This window comes from Sparus aurata, chromosome 9, assembly GCF_900880675.1.
Source record: "Sparus aurata chromosome 9, fSpaAur1.1, whole genome shotgun sequence".
Classification (NCBI taxonomy): domain Eukaryota; kingdom Metazoa; phylum Chordata; class Actinopteri; order Spariformes; family Sparidae; genus Sparus; species Sparus aurata.
The window spans coordinates 9063497-9087181 of NC_044195.1; the positions used below are offsets into that span (position 1 = coordinate 9063497).

Below are 23685 nucleotides of genomic sequence, written 5' to 3' on the forward strand. Positions count from 1 at the left end.
CCTCACTCCACGCAGCTTCAATAAGCCTGAGGTTGGTAGCCTTGATGGAAAATTACCTTGTGACCGAGAGGGGAGGTCAGGACTGGTAGATTCAGACTCCACTTGTCCAGAGCAGAAGAAGCAGCAGCAGCGGCAGCAGCAGAGGGAGCATGGCCTGTGGCTGATCATAGGGGAACCAGGTCGGACCATGGAGAAACTAAAAGGTCCCACCGCGGGATGCACCACAGCCACTTGTGGATGGAGAGCCCTGCTTCTCCCGCAGCTGAACCGACAGTCCCTGTACGTGTACGGCAGCGAGATGGCCGTGGAGAAGGAGTGCATGCGGCAGCTGGAGAGCGGAGTCTTTGTCATCCACCCGTTCAGCCTCATAAGGTATTCAATATGTTTTGATAGATTCAGGCCAGTCCTGTACTGAGACACCGCTTCCAGTGTTAGCCTGTTCCTTTAAAAGTTGTGTAGTTGCAGCAAGTTTTTAAGGCGATAATTTGCTGGGGATAAATAAAGTATGGTCTGATCTCTCATCTCCAAACTAATAAGTCATTAGTAGAAAGATAATCTGTAACTATTTTGATGATCGATGAAGAAATGGCAAACATTTCTAGCTCCAACTTCTTAACAGATTTGCTGTTTTTTTCTCTCTTTTTCTGCAGTTAACCTGATATTTTTAGGTTTTGGGGTGGTACTTAGGGAGAAACAAGGAGCTTGATGGCAGCACTTTGACTGTTGTTGTTGTTTAGGGCATTTAACAGTTTTTTCTGACATTCTATAGACTAAAGGAGAAATCAGAAGATTGATTAATAACGAACCATAGGCTGCAGCATCACTCCCTTTACTTGCATTGCAAATTAGTATTAAGCATATGTCAACAAAGTAATAATTGATAATGATTTTATAAAACCCTTAATAAATGTGAAAGATCGAGAAAATATAATAAGTCAACTGTAAAGAGAGTAAAATTGATGATGGAAAGAAAAAAGTAGGTGATAAAAATGACTTCTTTAAGTAAAGTGCTGACACAGATGGCTGGTTGTGCAGTATTGCTATTATTAGTTTTGTAAGGTGATCAGATGGAGTGAAAACAGAGAGGGAATCAACAATCAGTATCAGAGAGCAGAGTTATTTGAGCCTGGCAATCGAACCCCGGCTGAGAAGATGCGCAGTTACAGTATCAGTATTTAGTTTGCATAAATCAGCATGCCTTACCGGCTGCAGCATGACTGTCTAATGAGTCCTTCTGGCAAAGCAGTCGAGACTTTCCACTACAAACCTACATGGAGAAAAAGATCTGAGGCACACATATGTTTTGTGACCCTGTAGGAGTTACTACATCATGTGCATGATGGCTATCACATTTCTGAACCTGATTGGGATCCCCATGGAGATAGCGTTTCTGGACGGCCACAGCGGACTGGCATGGGAAGGATTTAACGTGTTTTCAGACACGCTGTTCCTGATAGATGTGGCTCTGAATTTCCGCATGGGCATCATAACAGATGACGGCGAGGTGAGAGTGGCTGTACTCTGTTTTTTCAGATACAATCTGAAGCACCGTAATCCCTGTGCAGACAAGCGCACACAATCCATCTCTGTCCCATCTGTAATCTACTCAATACACGAAAGGCTAGATTAGCAATCCTCCCTCCTCCTGCTCCTGGACACGGGCAAAATTGGCACCTGCTGTTTGATTTTATAACCAGGATTACGATGTATTGGATGAATGAGAAGTCTAACATTTCCAATTAAGAGCAGACTATATCCTGTTTGTTTTCATCTGCTCATGCTTTGCAACTCCTATCTCGCCAATCACAAATGGCCCATCTGTGATGTTCTCCCTGACCGTGATGTTTACTCCGAGCTGCGCAAACATCTGGTTTTTACCAGATTTATTCTCACTCGGTTTCTGCCTCTTTCAAATATTCATGTCTGAGGTTCAGCAACAATTCAACAAAGCTGTCAGATTAATGTTGATTTTATTTGAGCACGCTGCTAACCTGATATGACACCACTGACTTCCTTAACTTTAGACAAACTCCAAAAAACATTGGTTCAGTTCAAGTGTTAAATTATACATGTGATGGTGGCACGTGCTGCGCGGCATTTTCATCCATCTGCTCAATCTGCTGCTCTGCTCTCTTTCGCAGGAAGCTATTCTGGATATCAAGCGGATCCGAGTCAGTTACCTGAGGACGTGGTTCATACCGGACGTTATAGCTGCTTTCCCAATCGGCTACATTCTGCTGTTTGCGGTAATAATGAACAGACTGTTGAAGCAGCAAACAGCCAGTGTGCTGCAGTTCATGTCAAAACAGTTATGCACTTGGATTCACTTTATTTCTTCATGGTTTATTATTAGAAAGCACTCAGAGCAGTAAGACGCTGTTTTACAGAGGGTAACTACTGAGGAAAAGGCAATACAATAAACTCATCAAATGTTCTGTAATGTGAATTCAGTGATTAGATAAATCAAATCAAATCAAACAAAATTCATACTACTGATAACTGAGCCTCTGTAATTTATCATCACAGGACTTACAATACCACAACGATGACAACCCCTCCAAGACCAACAAGATGATGAGAATACTGATGTTTGTGCGGATCCTCAGCTTGATCAGACTCGCGCGAGTGTCCAGACTGGTCAGGTTCTTCAACGAGGTGGAGAAAGTAAGTCTAAATACTAGATAGTCTTCAAAGCTCTCCTTTGAAATTCAATCAACCTTTCTCCTGCCTGCAGATACCTTACCAGACCTGGTTCCGATGACTAATCTGACTTTGAAACACCTACAATGTCATTTGTTAAACAAGAGCTGATACTATCGGCAATGCATTTGTGTAATTTTCTGACTTTTAACAGAGCTTGCCTTTTTCTAAGCACATGTATATTGTGCTCAAACAACAGAGGTATGGCAAAATGGGAGATATAGGAAACCGCATACCGGTTATGATGATGTTCATGGTAATCTCATAATGAAACACAATATCCCGAAACAAATCTCCATATTGCATAATGTATGTGGTGTGTAACTCCAAGCCTATGAACAGCTACTGGTGGCTGAAACAAATAGTTTCTGGTGTATTTATTGGTGAAGTTAATGCTCTCACTTCGGACAATTGAAATAAATGTTTTTTATCCTCACTGATTTATTGATTTAAGATGTAAACCTGTTTACTGAACTAATCCTCTTTGTCCCATGTGGTACATAAGGCCACAGAGAGTAACATCATTTTCTGTCTGTGGCAAAAGGTTAAGCTTCCCCCAAAGAAAAGTTAATCTTGGCTAGCTTGTCGATAACAGTTCAGTTCCAGGTCATTCTTGGTCCTCAAGGTTTTCTTTTTTCTTTGATTCCATGTCGGCACAATCTGCCTCCATTTCAATCACATGATCCAGCTGTCGCAGTTGTCTTGGCCTTAATTCAGTGATGATAATCACACTTTTGGTTTAAAATTACAATTCCAAGGTTGCGATGTCACAACTATACAGTCACAGTATAGCCACAGTCCCCAGCGCAGCCCTGTTTGCTGAAATATTGGTCGAGCCGATCCTGAAGCAAAGTGGGCAGTGAGAGCTGACCAATCAGAGCAGACTGGACTGCTGGGCAGGGGGGCCTTAAAGAGACAGGCATTAAAACAGAATATTCAGACAGGGTGAATAGAGGCGCTGCAGCAATGGACAGTGAGGAAAAAAGAATGTGTTTTTTGAACATGTGAACATTTTCTGGTCGAAAAATAAATCTTCATCATAGTTTTAGTTTTAAGACTCATGTCCCACTTCCACTTTGACCAACTGTACTTACATACTGTACCACTGTCTGTGTAATCAGGGGTCATTTCCATCATTTCGGGCACTCTCATTTTCTGATTTCCCTGAAGATAAAGTGGTTTGGATAATGTGGCTAAATAGCTGGCATGTTATAGCCTGTCTGGTCATCTGACCATTTTTCTTACCCCGCCTGACTCTGTAATGGTTATGTTGTTGTGATCCCAGATCCCAGAATTTAAATTTGGTGAATACAATATTATCATAAGTGATATAAATAATGACCAAAAATGGCCTACTGTTTTAAGCTGTACAAAATACACATATCCTTGTCCAAATTCTGTTATAATTTAGTTACCATGGCTGATAACATGGCTGTTGTACTGATTGGAGATTGTTCTTGAGGGAACAACCTTATAGAAATCAACAGTTACTGAAGTGAACTTGGTAAATATTTACTGACTGTCAAAACAAGTGCTGTTAATGTCCCTGTGTGCCAGTGAGTGAGTGAATAAATGCATTTTTACAGTATATAACGTACAGGCTGATCCTGAACCAGGTTAAAACCAGTATGCTGCTTTAATACACATGTTTTCTTGTCATGTCTTCCTGACAGGTGTCAAATGCAAACTTGGAGGTGGTCCGTCTGTTCTTTCGCATCTTGTCTCTGTTCATGATGATTTTCCTGCTGTGTCACTGGAACGGCTGCATCCAGTACTTTGTTCCTATGCTGGAGGAGTTTCCAACGGACTGCTGGGTCCGGAAAGAAAACCTGATGGTGAAATTTATTTCACAAAACTTTACACTCAAAATTATTTTACAAGCATCAGTCGTGTACTTGTTCACAGTATATAATTGCTGTAGTGCATATAAAAAAGAGTTACTGCTGTTATGAACATCTATACCACATGATGTAGTTTAAATTATTGTAAAGATTTCTTGTTGCTGTTGTTGTTGCTGTTGTGAGGCTCCAGATCTACAAAAAGTCTCATTTATGATGTAAAACATTTCCAGAACGCCACAGTGATCGTGAAGTACTCTTGGGGAGTTTTCCGAGCTCTCTCTCAGATGATTGCCCTCTCTTATGGCTCCATGGATGCACCAACGAGTGAGAATTATAGATTTTATTTTTCCATCACTAAAAAAAGCACAGGTGTATCAAATTCTCCCCTCAGCTATAAATACCTGACATTTCACACTAAACAAGGTCATGTGTTGGTGTCTCTCTCTCCAGATTATGTTGAAATGTGGATCGTTATGGTCAGCATGGTGTCTGGGTGTCTGATGTACACAGTCCTCGTGGCCAACGCAACAACCATGATCGCCAACATCGACCCAGCAGCCAAGGAGTACAAGAGCAAGGTCATTATTACTGACACTTTCATTCATCAGAATACACAGCTTATTACAGATCAAGTTACTTTACTCAGTGGGACAGAAATAAGTCATGAGCTGACACTGGTTTTACAGCAAGATCTGTTATTTTTATGTATTTCAATTTTGTAACCCATCAGCTATTGTCTGATTATAATTTAGTCAACGCGGCCATTGTTTCAGTGTGGGCGGTGGATATCACAATGTATGATATATATGTATATTATATCGTCCATGTGCTGGTCATTGTTTATAGTCTGATCAGCAACTTGAGACATTGGGCCTGTCCCAATTCTCTCACTTGCTCCGAGAACACTTGCTATGAGTTCCCTCCACAGTAAAGTCCCCTCAATGAGGGAAGTGCAAGGGAAGATTTCCCCCTAAGAAATGGGACACCACTAGTATGCAAACTGACGTAGCGAACGTGTTCCCTACGTCACGCGCATCATCGACGTGTCTGATTAACCCCAGTCCAGTAGATGGCGGTGATACACATTGCCAGTGAACTGCAAACCACCATACAGAAGAAGTACTACAGCGTCTAAACTGCCGGAATTGTACAAGAAGAAGAAGAAGACGAACTAGAAGAAGAAGAAGAAGAAGAAGAACTATTTTCAAAACTATTTTTCATTCACGTTTGAAAATGCCGGTTCCAGTGGAGATCCTGCCTGTTGTGTGGGCTATGTTGATTTATCTTCGTCTGATAAATCAACGGGAGAGAAATATGCGAAACAGAAGACGCATTCGCCGTTTGCTCGCAATAGTCGCGATGTTTCAGGTATGTGGTTTTGTTTAATTTTGGCGCTTTTTGGCGCTTTGCTCAGCTACCAACCATTGTGTCTAAGGATGGCCTACACATTCAGATCGTATAATTTGCTTCCAGTCTATGGTAAAATGATTAAACATGATACATTACTGGTTTTGATCGGTCAATCAATAATCATTTATATGGCTGAAAATATCATAGTTTCATGCCTTTGCATTCATTGTTAGCATTGTAAATATCACCAATCTACATTGTTGAATGTGTACTGCTACTTGATCATGGAGGAGATCACACTGGTGTTGTTGGGCCACGACTCGTACAATAATGTGGGTTGTTCATTGTTTTCCAGAGTGACCGCCCAGTGAGATACTGCAGATTGAACATTGATGTGCCAATCCTATGCCTGTGGTTTGATGTCGAGTTGGAGACCAGACAGGATTTCAGAGTGTCTAGACGGGCCATGCATTCCCTACAGCGTCTGATGAGGAGAGAGCAGGACCATGGTTGGGGCCATGAATATGAAGTCCTCATCTTTGTTTATTGGCTTGCCCATGGTCTGTCCTATCGTGTGGTCTCAAGAGTTTTCAGTGTTCCTAAACCACCGTTCACAGGATTGTTCACCGGGTGGCACAGTTCATTTGGGACAATCTACACAGAGCCATCAGTTTCCCGAAGCCTGCAGACCTGGACACTGTAGGTAATGGATTTGCACAGCTTGCTGGGACACCAGTCCTTAACAAAGCTGTTTGTGCCATTGACGGTTGTCACGTGCGAATCAAGCCTCCATCAGTCCATCGTCTGGACTATTTAAATTACAAAGGGTTTTATTCCATCAACATGCAAGGCCTCTGTGACCATACAGGCAGATTCCTGGATGTTTTCGTGGGCTATCCAGGTTCAGTACACGACACCCGCATTTTAAAAAACAGTTTTTTCTATCTTGCTAGAAGGTACCCACCTAATGGATACTTCATCCTGGGAGATGGCGGGTATCCTTGTTTGGAGACACCAGTCTCCCTCATCACTCCATACAGAGAACCAGTGAATGGCCAGTTGCAACGGAAATTCAATTACCATCAATCAAAGGCCCGTTCTATTGTAGAGAGAGCATTTGGCATCATGAAGACTCGCTGGAGGTCAACTCTGTTCAGGGCCTTGGAGGTCAAACCTACATTTGCACCCCAGGTGATTGCATCATGTGCCTTCCTGCACAATGTCTGCCTGGACAATGGAGACGTCCTGGAGCCAGACAATGATGTGGCACTGGACATCCTGACCTGGAACCTCCCCTCCAAGAAGCTGCTCAGGCACACGAGAGACCAGGAAATGCAACAAGGGACAGGCTTGCTGCATTGATCAATGCACAAGCCCCTCAATAGAATATTCTGTTAAAAATTGTAAATAGTTTACATGCACATGTTCTTTTGTGCTATTTAATTTTGTACATATGTTTCATTTTATACATTTCAACAAAATGTAAAGATCAGTTGATATTGTTTGTTTGTTTATACCATTTCATCAACAGGCTTGCTGCATTGATCAATGCACAAGCCCCTCAATAGAATATTCTGTTAAAAATTGTAAATAGTTTACATGCACATGTTCTTTTGTGCTATTTAATTTTGTACATATGTTTCATTTTATACATTTCAACAAAATGTAAAGATCAGTTGATATTGTTTGTTTGTTTATACCATTTCCCAGAATCCATTACTTCCTGGTCAGTTGGATACAATTCCTTAAAACTCTATTAAACATTATTTGTAGAACATGTTGGTGCTAGTTTCTTTCATAATCTATATTGTTTGTATGATGATCAGTGAAAACAATTGATAGTCACATAAACTTGCTGGAATAGGTTTATTAATAAGAACAGAACACTGAACATAAATAACAGAACAATAAAAAAAAAATCCATGAATATAAATAACAAATGAACAATTTATAATGAACAATTTATAACAATATGGAAATGAACATGACTAACAAAATGGCTACTTTAACAGAACCAGTCTATTTATCAGGCATTTTGTCCACGAGTCTTTCAAACAGATTTAAAAACCTCTCTGTTTTCTCCTCTGATTCTGCGTGTCTCCTCTGTTCATTAGCTGATTCTGCTTGCAGGAAGTCCAGTATTTGCTGGTTGGCGTTCCTTTTCCTCTTTCTTGGGGATGGGGTTGGAGTGGCGGTTAGGGTGGTGGATGGTGTAGCTGGATTGGTGGAAGAGACTGGGGTTGGAGTGGCGGCTGTGGTTGGAGTGGTGGATGGTGTAGTGGGAGGATTGGTGGAAGAAGCTGGGACTGACTCAGGTAGGTCCTCCCAGGGGGATTCGGCATATGGTGTGACAATGGCCTGTTGGGGACAAAAATAATTCTGAGATCATATTGTAAAGTTATTGGCTAGTTTTGGAAAATGTTATAATTCCTACTCCATTCACCTTACCATTAGCAAGGCTGTGGGGTCCTCCTCAGCTGGCCTGAAGGAAGCCACGATGACTGGGGGATCAATTGCTGGCCTTCCACCCAAAATGGCATGCATTTCTGCATAATACGTTGACGCAGTTTTCTCCCCGCTGTCTGTGCCAGAGCCCGTCCTTGGCACTTTTAGGTCCTACAATAGCAACCAAACACACAAACACACACACACAGTGAAATTGATTTTTGTAATAGGAGTTGTAGGTTACAGGATAAAGACACGAAACATATCTATGCAAATAATTACCTTATAACGCTTCTTTAAATTTTCCCACTTTTTGCTGGCCTGCTTGTGGGTGATTTGACCCTCCAGGCCCAGCTCGTTCACTGCTTGCCTGTAAACATATATTATGGGCATGTAGTTAGGGTCGATAGCTTTATCAGATATGATTTGTACAATCTGGTCACTCACTCCCACAGGCTTTTGGTGGCGAATTTTGTTTTAAGAAAACTGGCATCATTGGCTGCCCTAAAGCGGATGAGGCCAAAGGTCTTCTCTTGAGTCCCTAAAAAGACAGTTGTCATGAGAACAGGACATTTGTTTTCAATGTTCAATATGATAGGCTACGACCCGATATGTGTCCACAGCGTTTCTGTAACTTTTGCGAGTTTTCGCTTCTGAATCTGAACGTGTAACTCAGGTTTCTCTGTACTCATTACGCCTTGTTATCAAGAATATTTGAAGCCTGGATAAGCACGAAACATCTGCTTGTATACACCGAGACACACACCCCCGGTCATGGGCAGACTCTTGCGAAGCACTCGGCATATTTACGAACGTCGTCAAATAACGATTTTCAAAACTGTAACTTAACAGTCCATTGCATATACATCTAACGAACATATTCCAACACGTTTCAAATTTTTTGACAGTGGTATTTGCGAATATATACTTACATTTGTAATTGTCGTTTCCGCCGGTAGTCGCCATCTTGCTCCAGAAAATTGCAGTTGGCTGAGCGCGCAAGGCATCATGGGATACTCCCTTGCCCGCAATCCTGGTCCAGAGCTGACTTGGTAGCGAGGGGGCATTTTTAGGGGAGGATAGGCACTTCCCCTTGTCCCTAAAGTATTGGGACACCCTACCCCCTCACAGGAACGCGCAAAATCTAGGGCAAGGGGTCAAATCAAGGGCTAGGGTTTGAATTGGGACAGGCCCATTGTGTTTTAGGTCCTGACAGCATTCCAGCTGATCTTTATAAACGGATATCTGCATATGGATTTAAATTGTTTCAAATTATGTCTGATGTTTTGTCCTCCGAGTATCAAGATAGTTTAGTGGCTGCAACTTATGTGGTAGTAACATAACTTGATTGCTGTGAATGCAGATAAAATAAAATAGAATAAAAATAAAATTATAACCTCTCCGGGAACCATCACCTTATCGCGGTGGAGAGGTTTGCGTGTCCCAATGAACCTGGGGGCTAGGTTGTCAGGAGCCATGTGCTCCCGGTAGGGTCTCCCAAGGCAAATTGGTCTCAGGTGAAGGGCCAGACTAAGTATGGTTCAAAATACCCCATGAAAAATAGGGGTGTGAGGCGAGAGACCCTGCCCGAAGGAAGTCTGGAGCCAGGCCTGGACGGAGGGCCCGTGAGCGAGCGTCTGGTGGCCGGGTCTGCCACAGGGCCTGGCCGGGCACAGCCCGAAAACGCAGCGTGGCACTTCTCCCTCCCCCATCCCGTGGACCCACCATCCGCAGGAGAAACCGCTGGGGTCGGGTGCGCTGCCACATGGGTGGCAGTGGTGGTGACGGGCCTCGGCAACCGAGACCTGGGCGGCAGAGGCTGACTCTGGGGACGTGGAATGTCACCTCTCTTGGGGGGAAGGAGCAGGAGCCAGTGCGGGAGGTTGAGCGTTACCGGTTGGATCTGGTGGGGCTTACCTCCACGCACAGAATTGGCTCTGGATCCAAACTCCTGGATAGGGGCTGGACACTATTCTTCTCCGGAGTTGCCAAAGGTGTGAGGCGCCGGGCGGGTGTTGGGATACTCACAAGTCCCCGTCTGTGCCGCCTTGTTGGAGTTTACCCCAGTGGACGAGAGGGTCGCCTCTCACACCTAAGGGCTGGGGGGAAAACTCTGATTGTTGTCTGTGCATATGCACCGAACAGCAGTTCGGAGTATGCAGCCTTCTTAGAGGTCCTGTGGGGGACTCCGTGGTCTTACTGGGGGACTTCAACGCGCACGTCCGCAATGACGGAGATACCTGGAGGGGCGTGATTGGGAAGAACGTCCTCCCCGATCTGAACCCGAGTGGTGTTCTATTATTAGACTTCTGTTCTAGTCACGGTCTGTCTATAATGAACACCATGTTCGAACACAAGGATGCTCATAAGTGTACGTGGTACCAGAGCACCCTAGGTCGATCTTCGGCCGTGTGTTTTGGACACTCGGGTGAAGAGAGGGGCAGAGCTGTCAACTGATCACCACCTGGTGGTGAGTTGGGTTCGGTGGCAGGGGAAATCCCTGGACACCCCTGGTAAGCCCAAACAAGTAGTGCGGGTAAGCTGGGAACGTCTGTGGGAGGCCCCTGTCCAAGAAGCCTTCAACTCCCACCTCCGAAAGAGCTTCTCTAGCAGCCCTGTGGAGGCTGGGATATCGAACCTGAATGGACGACGTTCAAAGCTTCCGTTGTTGAAGCTGCAGCTGTGTCCTGTGGCCATAGGGTCTTAGGTGCCTCAAGGGGCGGCAACCCTCGGACACCGTGGTGGACACCGGTGGTCAGGGAAGCCGTCCGACTGAAGAAGGAGTCCTTTAGGGACATGTTGTCCTGGGGGACTCCTGAGGCAGTTTTGGGGCACCGACGGGCCCGAAGGGCAGCAGCCACAGCTGTGGCAGAGGCAAAGCAGCGGGTGTGGGAGGAGTTCGGCAAGGCCATGGAGAAGGACTTTCAGGCGGCGCCAAAGCGCTTTTGGAAAACTGTCCGTCACGTCAGGAGGGGGAAACGGGGAACCATCCAAGCTGTGTACAGCAAGGATGGGACCTTGTTGACTTCAACTGAGGAGGTCATAGGGCGATGGAAGGAGTACTTTGGTGACCTCCTGAATCCCACTCAGCCACCCTCTGTAATGGAGACAGACCTGGAGGATGATGGGGTATCATCATTGATTTCCCTGGGTGAAGTCACTGTGGTAGTCACAAAAACTCCACAGTGGCAAAGCCCCAGGGATCGATGAGATACCACCAGAAATGTTGAAGGCTCTGGGTGTTGAGGGGCTGTCTTGGTTGACACGCCTCTTCAACATTGCGTGAGGGTCGGGGTCGTTGCCGAAGGAGTGGCAAACAGGTGTGGTGGTCCCTCTCTTTAAGAAGGGGGACCAGAGGGTGTGTGCCAATTACAGAGGTGTCACACTACTCCTTGGACTACACCTTGGAGTAGACTCAAAGTCTACTCCACGGTGCTGGAAAGGACGGTCCGGCCGATTGTCAAACCTCGGATTGAAGGGAAACAATGCGGATTCCGTCCTGGTCGTGGAACAACGGACCAGCTCTTCACTCTGGCAGGGGGCCTGGGAGTACAATCTCCCAGTCCACATGTGTCTGGCCGATCACCGATCACCGAAAGCAGTATCGGCCAATCTCGATATTGCCGATCACCGATCACAGCGTTTAGTCCATAAATTCTTCTATATTGTTGTCTTGTGTAACTATATTTAATTAATGATTCTTCTTACACAACATTGACATTGTATTATTAAGTATAAAAATTAGGAGATGAGAAAGTATCATGAATTGACCACCGTTTTATTGCAGGCTGAGGCAATGTGCAATATTTCACACTCTAGAGACTCTCTTAGAGACAACTTGGATTCAGTTTACATAGAGTAACTGTAGCTTACTAGTGGGAATGCATGCAGTCAGGGTGGGAATTGTGTCATTTTCGGGGCAAGTCACTTTGGCCTTCACTTTTTTTTTCAGGGGCACCAAGTCCACATGACAGGGCACAAAGGCCACTGAGTAAAATTTGTTGATTTACCTTTCAGACTGATACCATAACATCCTAATTTATAATAAGACATGGATTATGTATTAAAACATTTTTTAATACCCAAATCAAGTTAAAGTTACATTAGAAAGTAGTTTTTGTTAGATAGGGTTAGGTGATTTTTGTGACACCACACTGAATATTAGTGTTATTGAATATTTCTCCCAATAGAAATTCCCCAAAATTATGGCAAAGCACATTTTTTCCAAACAAAAAATTGTTGAATAACCAGCAAGAGACCATCGATTTGTGGAGTGATTTTAGTGACACTACACTCTGAATAATAGTGAAGTTATTGAATTTTTTGTAGTTTCTCTCTTCGGTGTTGCACTTTGTAGACGGTCCCTGCGCCCACGTCTCACAGACGGCTGACCATAGAGACCAGAGTTAATGTCCAGCCGCTCGTTTTGATTAACATACGGTTGTAGCTCGTTGTCTACCACGGTAGGAAAGAGCCGTTGTTTGTGTTTTAACAAGGTTTCACTTATATGAGTTATTGATCCGGGAAGTTCGAATCTGTGAATATATTTCCAACTTCATCGGACTAAATCCTACCATATAAGTCAGTTACGCATCATGTCAAAACCGACTGCGCTCGCTCGCTGTGCTGTAAGTTTCGTTCTTCTGTTTTGAGATGCTGCTGCTGTGTGAGAGGCTTTCACGTGAGATCATCATGATGATGAGACTCCACCTGCGCGAACCGCGAATTCACTGAAGTTACTGTGAGTGACTACTGTGCACTCAGGTGGCTGTAATTAAATGCAAGCCCGCTACGCTGACTGGGCCACTGTGGCTGCATCAAGGCCAAAGTGCCGGGCAACGGCAGCCATGGCCACCATGAAATTCCCACCCTGCATGCAGTGAATGCACTGTCTCTATATTGAAACGTTATCTGATCGGCCTGATGTGATCTATTTTGAGAACTCCGATCAAAACCGATAGGGGCATTATCGGCCGATTGCGATCGGTTGCCGATCAATCGGTGCATCTCTACTTCTTAGGGCCATCCAATCCCTATATTCTCAAAGTGAGAGCTGCGTTCGTATAGTCGGAAGTAGGTCGGACTTCCAAGTGGGTGTTGGCCTCCGCAGGGCTGTGCCTTGTCCCCAATCCTGTTTGTGATATACATGGACAGGATTTCGAGGCGCAGTCTGGGTGTGGAGGGGTTACAGGTCAGTGACCTGAAGATCGCATCACTGCTTTTTTGCAGATGATGTGGTCTTAATGGCATCATCAGCTGTAGATCTACAACGTTCACTGGATCAGTTCGCAGCTGAGTGTGAAGCGGCAGGGATCAGGATCAGCACCTCTAAATCTGAGGCCATGGTTCTCAGTAGGAAACTGGTGGATTGCATACTCCGGCTGGGGAATGAGTCCCTGCCTCAAGTGAAGGAGTTCAAGTACCTCGGTGTTTTGTTCACAAGTGAGGGGATGATGGGCGTGAGCTTGACTGGAGAGTCGGAGCAGCGGGTGCGGTGTTGCATGCGCTTCACTACATGGTTGTGACAAAAAGGGAGCTGACCCAGAAGGCAAAGCTCTCGATCTACTGGTCAATCTTCGTCCCTACCCTCACCTATGGTCATGAGCGATGGGTCATGACCGAAAGAATGAGATCGCAGGTACAAGCGTCCAAAATGGGTTTTCTACGCAGGGTGGCTGGGGTCTCCCTTAGAGATAGGGTGAGAAGCTCAGCCATCCGGGAGGGACTTGGAGTAGAGCCGCTGCTCCTCTGCGTTAGAAAGGAGCCAGTTGAGGTGGTTCGGGCATCTGATGAGGATGCCATCAGAGCGCTTTCCTAGGGGGGTGTTTCTGGCACGTCCAACTGGGAGGAGACCTAGGGGTAGACCCAGGACCAGGTGGTGGGATTATATCTCTTCTCTGGCCTGGGAGCGCATGGGTATTCCCCAGTCAGAATTAGCCGATATGGCCGTGGAAAGAGAAGTCTGGGGCTCGCTACTGAAGCTGCTGCCCCCACGACCCGATTTTGGATAAGCGGTTGACAATGGGTGGATGGATGGAAAATATAATAATTGTTGTCAGATGGTAGGCGATGCTTTCTGAGATCACATTTCGGCCAATGTGTTTCCTCTCCACACGGACTGTTTAGCTGCATGCAACCCAAGCCCGGACCACAAACAGACACCAGAAAGCTTCTGATACCAAAATGTTGTCCCTTGCCTGGTGATTCTGCATTCATATATTTTTGCTAAGTTCTTATTAATATATTTAATTGTTTATTTAATCAAACAATAATTTTAATCCTTATTCTAAATATCAACATATACATATTCCCTTCACACTGAGCATTCACAGTTACACAGTTGTAGAACTATGCAATCAAGATACATGATTAAAGATGGAACTTGTGTATTATGTGATGAGAGGTGAATCCCCTGAAATCATTGTGACTCTCCACAGATGAGCCGTTTGGAGCACTACATGGCCTTCATGAAGCTCCCACCAGAGCTGCAGCTCCGTATCAGCAACTACTACCAGGCTCGCTATGGAGGGAAGTGGTTTCAAGAGAAGGACGTTATGGACACAGTGTCGTCAGCGCTTAAAGAGGTACAGCTGTGGTTCATCTGAGAGGATGTTCTGCTTGGAACTTCATATTGTTAAATTTAAGCCCTTGTTCATCTTATTGCTCTTTTTAGGGTAACATGATATGTAATAATCTTAGATTTCCTGCCTTTCTACTGTTTGTAACATAATATTTTTTTATTTATTTTTCAGCAAATCCTGATGGTGATGTGCAGCCGACTGCTAAGAAACGTGCCAGTGTTTCAGAACAGAGACGAGAACTTTATCAACGCTGTCCTCCTCAAGCTGGAGTACGAGGTTTTCCTGGAGGGGGACGCCATCGTCCGACAGAACGTCCCCGGTGACCGCATGTTCTTCATTGACCATGGACAGGTCCTCATGGAGACCGATTCCTACGACAGGGAACTATGTGATGGAGACTATTTTGGAGGTGGGTTGGATTCACGTTAGAGACTTTAAGGAACATCATTCAGGGATTTGAAAAGTGATATCCAGACAGCCAGAGTTGAAGTGTGAGAAGAGAAGGCCCAGTCAGCTGTAAAGCAGAATTTTGCCTCTAGAAAAATACTAACAAACCAGGATGAAATCCTACTTTTTTACCTCATATGCAGCCACTTATAGAAAACTCTCAGTAACATCTGTATTACCTGAAGCAAAGTACAATGAGAACACAACAATGCTGTTAAACTATTACATAACGTACTGAATGCACAGACCCAATCAAAAGGTGCTACAGGCTAATTTTGCCTAATGCTTATATTGTATTTTTAAACGCATTTAGGTTCATCATGACCTATAACATTTTTTTAAGGAGAATGTACAATAAAGACTCTGGGATAAGATAACTTCAGATTTGAATTTTACCACAGCTTAAAGTAATTTAAGCGTGTAAACCTATACTGCTACTATTCAAAAACCAGAATAAAATTATTAAGCTGAAAATGACCATATTTCACTTTTAAACGATGGAAAAGAGGTCCAAAAGTCCTCTCAAATCACAGAAAAACATATGTTCTCCCTTAATTAACATCTCTTTCAAGAAACAGTGTCCCTGTGATCCATAGAACTGTGAATTGCTTTCAGCTTTCTTCAAACCAATCAAACCTCTTCAACAGCCCTGCTATCTAAAGTTGATTCAAATGAGTAATCCAAGCTGAAAACTATTTCAGAGAGGTGTCGACAAATGTAATAACAGGGCTAGAGCATTTTATGATTCTCTCTTAAGGAAATCAGGCCAAACTCCTATTAAAAACCTGTTAATATTCTGTCATATAAAAACACAACAACAGTTGTACTCAAATGGTCCAGACTCCTCTGTAAATGGTTTTCACTGGAACTGCTCTAGACCAGCTGACAGCTTGTTCAGTAGATTATTATTAGAATAACAGGCAGCAGTTTCCAGGGAAAGATGTTGTTGTTATTTTTGGTGCTGTGATCCTGACAAACACTCCATTGCATTGGAAAAAATTGGAAAAATCACTGCATTTAATAAGTTTGCATCAAATATGTTTCATTTGAAAGATAATAATTCTACTGTGAAATCTACATAAACTCTGATGGTTTTTGGATTTAGATTTTAGGATTGGTGTGAAAGTTTCTGTTTGCTCCAGGAACTACATGGTGCTGCATCCGGCCCATGTATATTAATACAAGAAGGGCGTTGATATTTCATTGTTCAGTATTCATTGTTTTTTCACATCATACATTCACGCCCATTATGGGCATACCTGCAAGCATCTGTTTTTTTTTTTTTTTTTGCATTAGTGAGCAAGTCATAAAATCTGAGTCAGTCTAAATGAATCTATCTTCTCCAATTTGGAGGATTTATTTAATTCTCAGGCTTTAAGTGGGAACTGGTCCTAATCTTTTTGGCAGCAAACCTAGCAGCATTTAGAGCTAAGCAGGCTTCCCGAAACAACTCAGCTCAGTCTGGTTATTTAATTTAGGATTAATTGTCAGACCTCATCCCCGTTATTTGGATTTACTCACTCATTAACCATGCTTTTGTGGTTCCCTCTGTGTGTCCTACAGAGACATGCATGCTAACCAAAGGCAAACATCTGGCCACAGTGAAGGCACTGACTGACTGCCAGTGCTTCTCTCTGTCCTGGGACGACTTTCAGAACGTGCTGGAGGGCTTCCCAGATGTCAAGAAGGACTTAGAAAAAATTATGCAGCTCAACTCTGATGGTGGACTCGTGTAAGACCAAGGACAGTGTTTGGACATTTTTGCTGTATGGAACAGACAGGAGATATGGATATTTCTGGAACATTTTACAGAAAGACTGATTCTTCATGTGGATACGAGTTGGACAGAGCTTTGACTATTTTCATTCTGACTGGGAATTATTCTGTCAGCTATTAGCAATAAACAAGACTGTAATATTAAAGACGGGTCCAACATTTGATAGCTGCTTCTTGTTGATATTGCAATTTAGCATTGATTTTTTTGGGCAGTCAATGCCAATCTCAGTGACAAAATAAGAAAGATGCAGCAAGCCTTAAAGGAAATTCTAATTTCATAAAACTTGGGCTTTATTTTTGTTGTTTTTTACATCCTTCCTTTAAAGATTATGCACACCAAATTCATTGCTGAGATCTGAGAACACTTGTCTTAGGGAGCTAGATTCGCAAGATCACAACATCTCACAAATCCATCTCACCAGGTCATTACACAGCTTTGCGCTTGTGGCTGAACACATAGTGGTTCAGCCAATCGGTGTCCTTTGAGGAACTACTGGCAGCTACGGCGTTGTTTAGATATGACGACCAGCGAGAGAAGTGTTTTGTTTAAGATAAGGTTAGCAAAGCTGCTATAACACCAGTTCTACAAGAACTGGAGAGTACATTTCATGAAAGAAGAGCAAAGAATGGGCCTCCATGGAAAAGATGAATTTGAACTGACTTTGGTAAAAGTTTGATTTACAAACCGGCTCTGGTGGTGGCAGCACTCTCTGACTGTTTATTTGGATCGGTTGAAGTTAGCCTGTGATAGACAGATGGTTTGTCCAATAACCTGCCAACAATTTTTTGAAAGTGCCTGCCATTTTCCAAACACTTCCTAGTGGCACCTTACCAGATGTTCCTGTGTAACAAACCATCCGGTGCGTGCGATGAGCATGAGCGGTAAAAATCACCCATACAAGAACTTATTGAAACAAAAGGCAGTAAAATTATTCCCCATCTGTTTAATCATCCGGCACATTATTAAGACTGACCTCTGGTTCAACTTACAGTAACTCTACAGAACTCAGCATATTTTGCCTATGCAATGAAGAATGTCACCACATGTCCGATTGTCTGGCTTCTTGTGTTCTGTCCCTGTTCTGACTCTGCTGTAGCTACCGTAATGGCTCAGTGATGCTCCCTTTATGTGTGAAAATCTGTTTCAGATGATATAACTGTCATTGCCTGCATCCTTCTAAACTTCCGAGTTCTATTCCACCCACGGTCAAATCGGCCTCAAACCTTCGCTACCATTTAACTCCAGCTCCTGCCAGCTGTTCTATTGTAACTGTTTGTCTCTGTGGCCGAGCAAAGGTAACATCATACAGATGTTAAAAACTTCTCACAAACTCACATAACCTCTCCTCAGGAAGTTACACTGTTTTTTGTCCTGTAGTCGTGTGTCAGTTGAACAATTGGTTGCACTGCCCCACCCATGAGTACCGAGTTACTGCTCCAGTGGTCTGTACCGTTGACCTTTCAGAAATTTGCAGGAATATGGACAAATATGGATGTTACATTAAAACCTGGACACAGTGTTGGAGGCAGAGCCCCATTCGTTCCGTAAAAGCTGCTCAGTGGCATTTGAAGTCAAAATGGCTCTACTTCCAGGCTATGAAAATACCCAGATCTTCCACGTTGTGGGGCCCATACAGTGTGCAGACTTCTGCCAACCAAGCCAGCTAACTTCTGGTTTGTCACCCGGCTAACTTGAATAGAGATTTAATCTTGTGGCTCTTTTACATTTTAATGGACCAAATGGCTTAAATTGTGACTGTGAAAGGAGTCATTTCACCGGGGTTGTGACGCTCAATAACATGAACCATGATTTTACAGACGCTTCTTTTGCACCCATCATCAGTGCATCACGTGACGTTGTAATTACACAGTTTGGCCACTATCAAAGTTGGCTTGGTGCTGTTACCGAGGGCTTGGGACGAAATGACTGCTGAGTGCGGACAGGAGGCTCCATCTGTATTTGTATGTGTGTCTAACGTTGAGCATAAATAGCTTCAGCCACCGTGTTCTCAGACCTCAACAAGTACTTTGAGCGCCGTGCTAGCAGAGGCTGTTCTTACGCACAACTAGATGCTAATATTGTCATGCTAACATGTTCATGGTTATTGTTTCAGCAGTTGTAACATTTATGATGCTTGCGATCTCAGTGTTAGCATGTAAGCATGTCAGTGTTAGCATGTAAGCATGCTAACACTGACACATCTGTACATCGCAGCACAGCTTATTAATCATAAACCAAAGTATTAGACAAAGTGACATTTTTACCTCATAATGGCGCTAAAGAGTCATACAATTCATCCTTTGGAGCCCATGAATGTACAAATTTCACGCAATGCATCCAGTAGTTGCTGAGATAGTTCAGGCCGACTGTCTGACCAACTGACCGACAGTACCCTCCCTGCTGCGGTGCCACTGGCTTCTCTAGGGATGTCTTAGATAAGACCCAAGCTGTAGTTTTGCCGATGATATAATAAAACTCATGTATGTCATTGTTCCTTTCCTCCAAAATGACATTTATTTGTAAGCAATATTACACAAGACATGTCAATGCCACTGTGAGAGCAACAAAAATAAAGCCGATACTCTAATATGATGAAACATCTGTGTGAGAACAGCATGTTGTTTCCTCTCCCCTTCTCTTTCATCCAAACACACACACGGTGCCCGAGGCCAGCCGGTGTTTGTACTCGTAGAGGTAGTAAGAGGCTGGAGGGAAGTTGCACTTCATCTCCATCCTGCCCGGCACCACGTGGACAGCCACACCGGATCCCAGCCCTTCCTGCAGCTTCTTCAGCATGCGTGAGGCCAGGTAACGCCGCGCCCTGCCCGGGTCTTCCTCAATGGAGGCATACACCTCAGGTGGTGGGTTGGGGATCTTCCACTCCAGGTCCACGATGAGCTGGTGGATGCGACTCTTGTCCAGCGAAGTCGGTGTGTCGCGGTAGCACGCCACCACATGGGGAATCGGTGGTTCAGACGCCACAGAAAGGAAATTGTTGAGCGGCTGTTTTTCCGGCACTTCTTCCTTATCTTCCTTATCTACCTTTTCCTCCTGTGGCTCCTCCTCCTCCTTCTCATCATCCATGGTTCCCACAGCAGGGTGGAGCATCACCGCCCAGCGCAGCCAGTCATAGTTCTTCTCCAGGGTCTTCAGGATGTTCGACGCTGCCTCCTCAGGAGGTGCACGGTCCTGCACGGCCTGGTGGAGCTGCTGCCGTACATCTTCCTCCGCCTGCTGCAGAAAGTAGCCTAAGCAGCGCCCGCCTGTGTTCTTCATCTTCCTGTAGAGGGCACCCATGCGGTCAGACCAGGTCTTCATCAGTAGAGCCTGGTCTCTGCCTGTCAGAGAAGCCTGCGTGAAGAGGCACAGCAGACCGGTACCCAGGACAAAGTTAACCTGTGGAGAGTCAGAGGAGGAAAAGAAGAAAGCATGAGCTTTCAGCTCAACTGTGGTAGTCAAACTTTTATTGGGAACCATAACTGAAACTTCATGATGGCCACAGGTCAAAAGTCAAACACAACAGACCTTTCTCATGGAAGAAAAAGGGAAAGCATGAGAGTGTTCAATAACATTAAGGAGGGCTGCATTCCATGCTGGTTCTCTGGAACAGCTAACTGGGACACTTAATGGAACTGAGCCACCATTAATGTTATTTACACAAATCAAAATTATTTAGGAACATTAGGGTGTTTTCCTGTTACACACTTTTATTTTGTGTTTTGTGAATATTTTGGCCCCCAAAAATAATGCAATGCTTTTCATTTGACTTTTATTGCATATCTGTGCACACACATAAATGCACCCATATCCCAATAACCCAAACTAATTCTGAGTAGCAGTGGCGTGCGCAGACTTCTTGAAGGCCAGGGGCGAAAAGAAGGGCACTTTAGCACACGTTTTGGCTCCCAAGAGGACACTTTAGTGCGTGTTTTGGCTCCCAAGAGGGCACTTTATCATGTTTTAACCAGCCAAGGGGGCAGTTTAGTGTGTTTTGCCAACCAAGAGGGCACTTTAGCACGCGTTTTTCAACAATTGGGCCACGAGGACACTACCCCTTGTGCACATCACTGCTGAGTAGTGTATCCCAATTGTGCTTTACCTGCTTTGACGGGTCAAATTGTTTCCTATGGAATAGGTCTTGAGTTCCCCTTAAATTAATGACTTTCTTTGCAAAGTGTGATTCCACCCTGCTCAGATTATAGATTATAATTAGGAATCCTGCGTATTTATTTTTTACGCTAGAAAGCAGCTTAAATCGAACCCTATATGGCGAGCCAACTGGCTCCACCGTTGTCAGCCCTGATTTGAAATATTACATAACCAGGATCGGCCTCTGGTTGACTTACCCCCTGGTTGTCTAATCAGAAAAAATCAGTGCAGACACACTAATGAAGAAATAAATTCATACAGTATGTAGCTGTTCTACCAGGCAGAATTGGGCAGCCCTGATCTGGAACATGTGTTTAAGCCTGCATGAGTACCAGATGGGTTGTTTTATCACATGAGTGCTTTTCAAATAGTGTTGGGTAAAATTAAAGCTGGGCTTCACAACTTTTCAGACTGTCTGCTCAAAAGAAGTCATCTATCTATAATACAAGGAATCTCTGTCTGTCTGTCTGTGTGTGTGTGTGTGTGTGTGTGTGTGTGTGTGTGTGTGTGTGTGTGTTCCTCAAATATCTCTGCGGATCAGGATCAGACTGACCTGAGACTTTCAACATGGCTGCCGCGTGGTTCAGTGGTGTGCAATAAGCATTTGCTTGGACTGCAATAATAGCGTGAATACATTATTTCATAAATGCTTTACAAATTCTGCAAGCATTGTCCACCGGAGCCACCACAGTCACGTGGGCACCAGAGCCAACCACTGCACACCGTGGCCACGTGCGCACCAGAGCCAATCACTGCAGAGCTCAAGCCCACGACATACCTTAAAAAAACAAGCGGATTTATACCTGCAGCGGCGCGAGCTGGACCGGGATTTTGCCAGCGGTTCGGTTCCGTTCTGTGCATCTAAACTGTGGATTAATGAGATTAAACAAGTCCAAGTCTGTTCGGGTCTGAGGAGATCCGGAGACGCACGGACAACAAAGTGAGATCGGAATCTGTGGATGTTTGTGTGTAGCTAGCGCTAGCCGCGCTAGCCGCTACACGGCCCACCGCCCGAGTCGACGGAGCGGACGCACTGGCACGTCCAAAACCGGATTTAGGGTAAATAATGTCCAACACGCCTTTTCGCAAACATTGCCGTTACATTTGCTTTGTGTCTGGTGCAGGAAGAAACAGTAAAAATGTGCTTTTGTCACAAGCGGATTTATACCTGCAGCGGCGCGAGCTGGACCGGGATTTTGCCGGCGGTTCGGTCCCATTCTGTTCTGTTCTGTTCATCTAAACTGACTGTTGTGGATTATAATGAGATTAAACAAGTCCAGACTGAGTCTGTTCGGGTCTGAGGAGATCCAGAGACGCGCGGTCAACAAAGTGGGATCGGAATCTCTGGATGTTTGTGTGTAGCTAGCTGCTAGCCGCTAGCCGACCCACACGGCCTAAAGTTACCTACCGAGTTGACGGAGCAGGCGCACCGGCACGTCCAAAACCGGATTTAGGGTAAATAATGTCCAATACGCTTTTTCGCGAACATTGACGTTTGCTTTATGTCTGGTGCAGGAAGAAACAGTAAAAATCTGCTTTTGTCACGAAAGTGTCCAAGCAGCAAGTTTGGTTGTTGAGGAACAGGAAGATGTGGGAGGGACATCGGCGGATGATTGATAGCAGCAGTGATGTGTTGGAGACAGCGACAGAGATAGCGAGTTTTGAGAGTTGAGAGATTTGTGACATATAGCGTGTTTGGAGTGTATAGTTAGTGTGTTATGTAGTGTTTGGTGTAGTGTGTTTAGTGAGTAGTGGAGTCGTGTTGTGACCAAGGAGGAGACGGCTGAATGTGGAACAGGCAGGAATGAGCTAAGCCCTGAGCCTGAGGCATTGCCTGCATTTAAATGTAAATAGTTACACATAGCTTTGTAAATTTCAAAAACTTATGCACCAATTTAGCAAACAACAATTTATATTTGCATTATAACTAATGCAATTGGTCCATTAAACATATTTGTGGTTTTCACAGTAAAAAAACTAACTTTTTCTACTCTGATTTTATGTTATTTTGTGATTTTAGGTCCATAGTGTTAATATAGTACCTTAAAATGAAAAAATAACTGTACAGTCACACATGTGAGGTTGTGCTAAAAATAATTACACCAAGTAAGGCAATGTAAATAGTTTTTAAGGTGACATATAATGGTATAATCAAAAACAGCCAATTATATCCCTGACGTCCCACCTTCAAACACAGCCTCATTTGGCCATCCATGAAAAAGCTACTTAACCTCCCACTTTTCTATAGAAATACATGCTTCCTACGGGCAATGCACTAGTTTATTTTAATAAACGGTTTAAGTAATCAGAAACCCTGTTGTGCCTTTTTGACCAAGTAGTCTGAGGACAGGATCCTCAGGTTCCATGAGCACAGTGCCATTTTGGTTATAACGAC

At 44.2% G+C, this 23685-nt stretch overlaps 3 protein-coding genes across 3 annotated transcripts in view; 1 reads left to right on the forward strand and 2 right to left on the reverse strand.

The window, feature by feature from the left end:
- On the forward strand, positions 1–19738 carry hcn5 (hyperpolarization activated cyclic nucleotide-gated potassium channel 5). The gene is made up of 10 exons (XM_030427259.1): positions 1–372; positions 1318–1504; positions 2142–2246; positions 2527–2664; positions 4374–4535; positions 4772–4865; positions 4992–5119; positions 14774–14920; positions 15089–15326; positions 16928–19738. The coding sequence occupies exons 1-10, from the start codon at positions 188–190 to the stop codon at positions 17098–17100; spliced, it is 1557 nt and encodes a 518-aa protein (XP_030283119.1). The 5' UTR covers positions 1–187; the 3' UTR covers positions 17101–19738.
- Positions 7819–8440, reverse strand: LOC115587445 (proline-rich receptor-like protein kinase PERK2). The gene is made up of 2 exons (XM_030427261.1): positions 8340–8440; positions 7819–8249 (listed from the first exon to the last, which is right to left on the reverse strand). The coding sequence occupies exons 1-2, from the start codon at positions 8433–8435 to the stop codon at positions 7911–7913; spliced, it is 435 nt and encodes a 144-aa protein (XP_030283121.1). The 5' UTR covers positions 8436–8440; the 3' UTR covers positions 7819–7910.
- Positions 19633–23685, reverse strand: part of LOC115587444 (uncharacterized) — a 10974-nt gene continuing 6921 nt past the window's right edge. Inside the window, exon 5 of the mRNA XM_030427260.1 lies at positions 19633–20537. Within this exon, the coding sequence (XP_030283120.1) occupies positions 19782–20537 (756 nt within the window). The 3' untranslated portion in view covers positions 19633–19781. The remainder of the gene's footprint in view (positions 20538–23685) is intronic.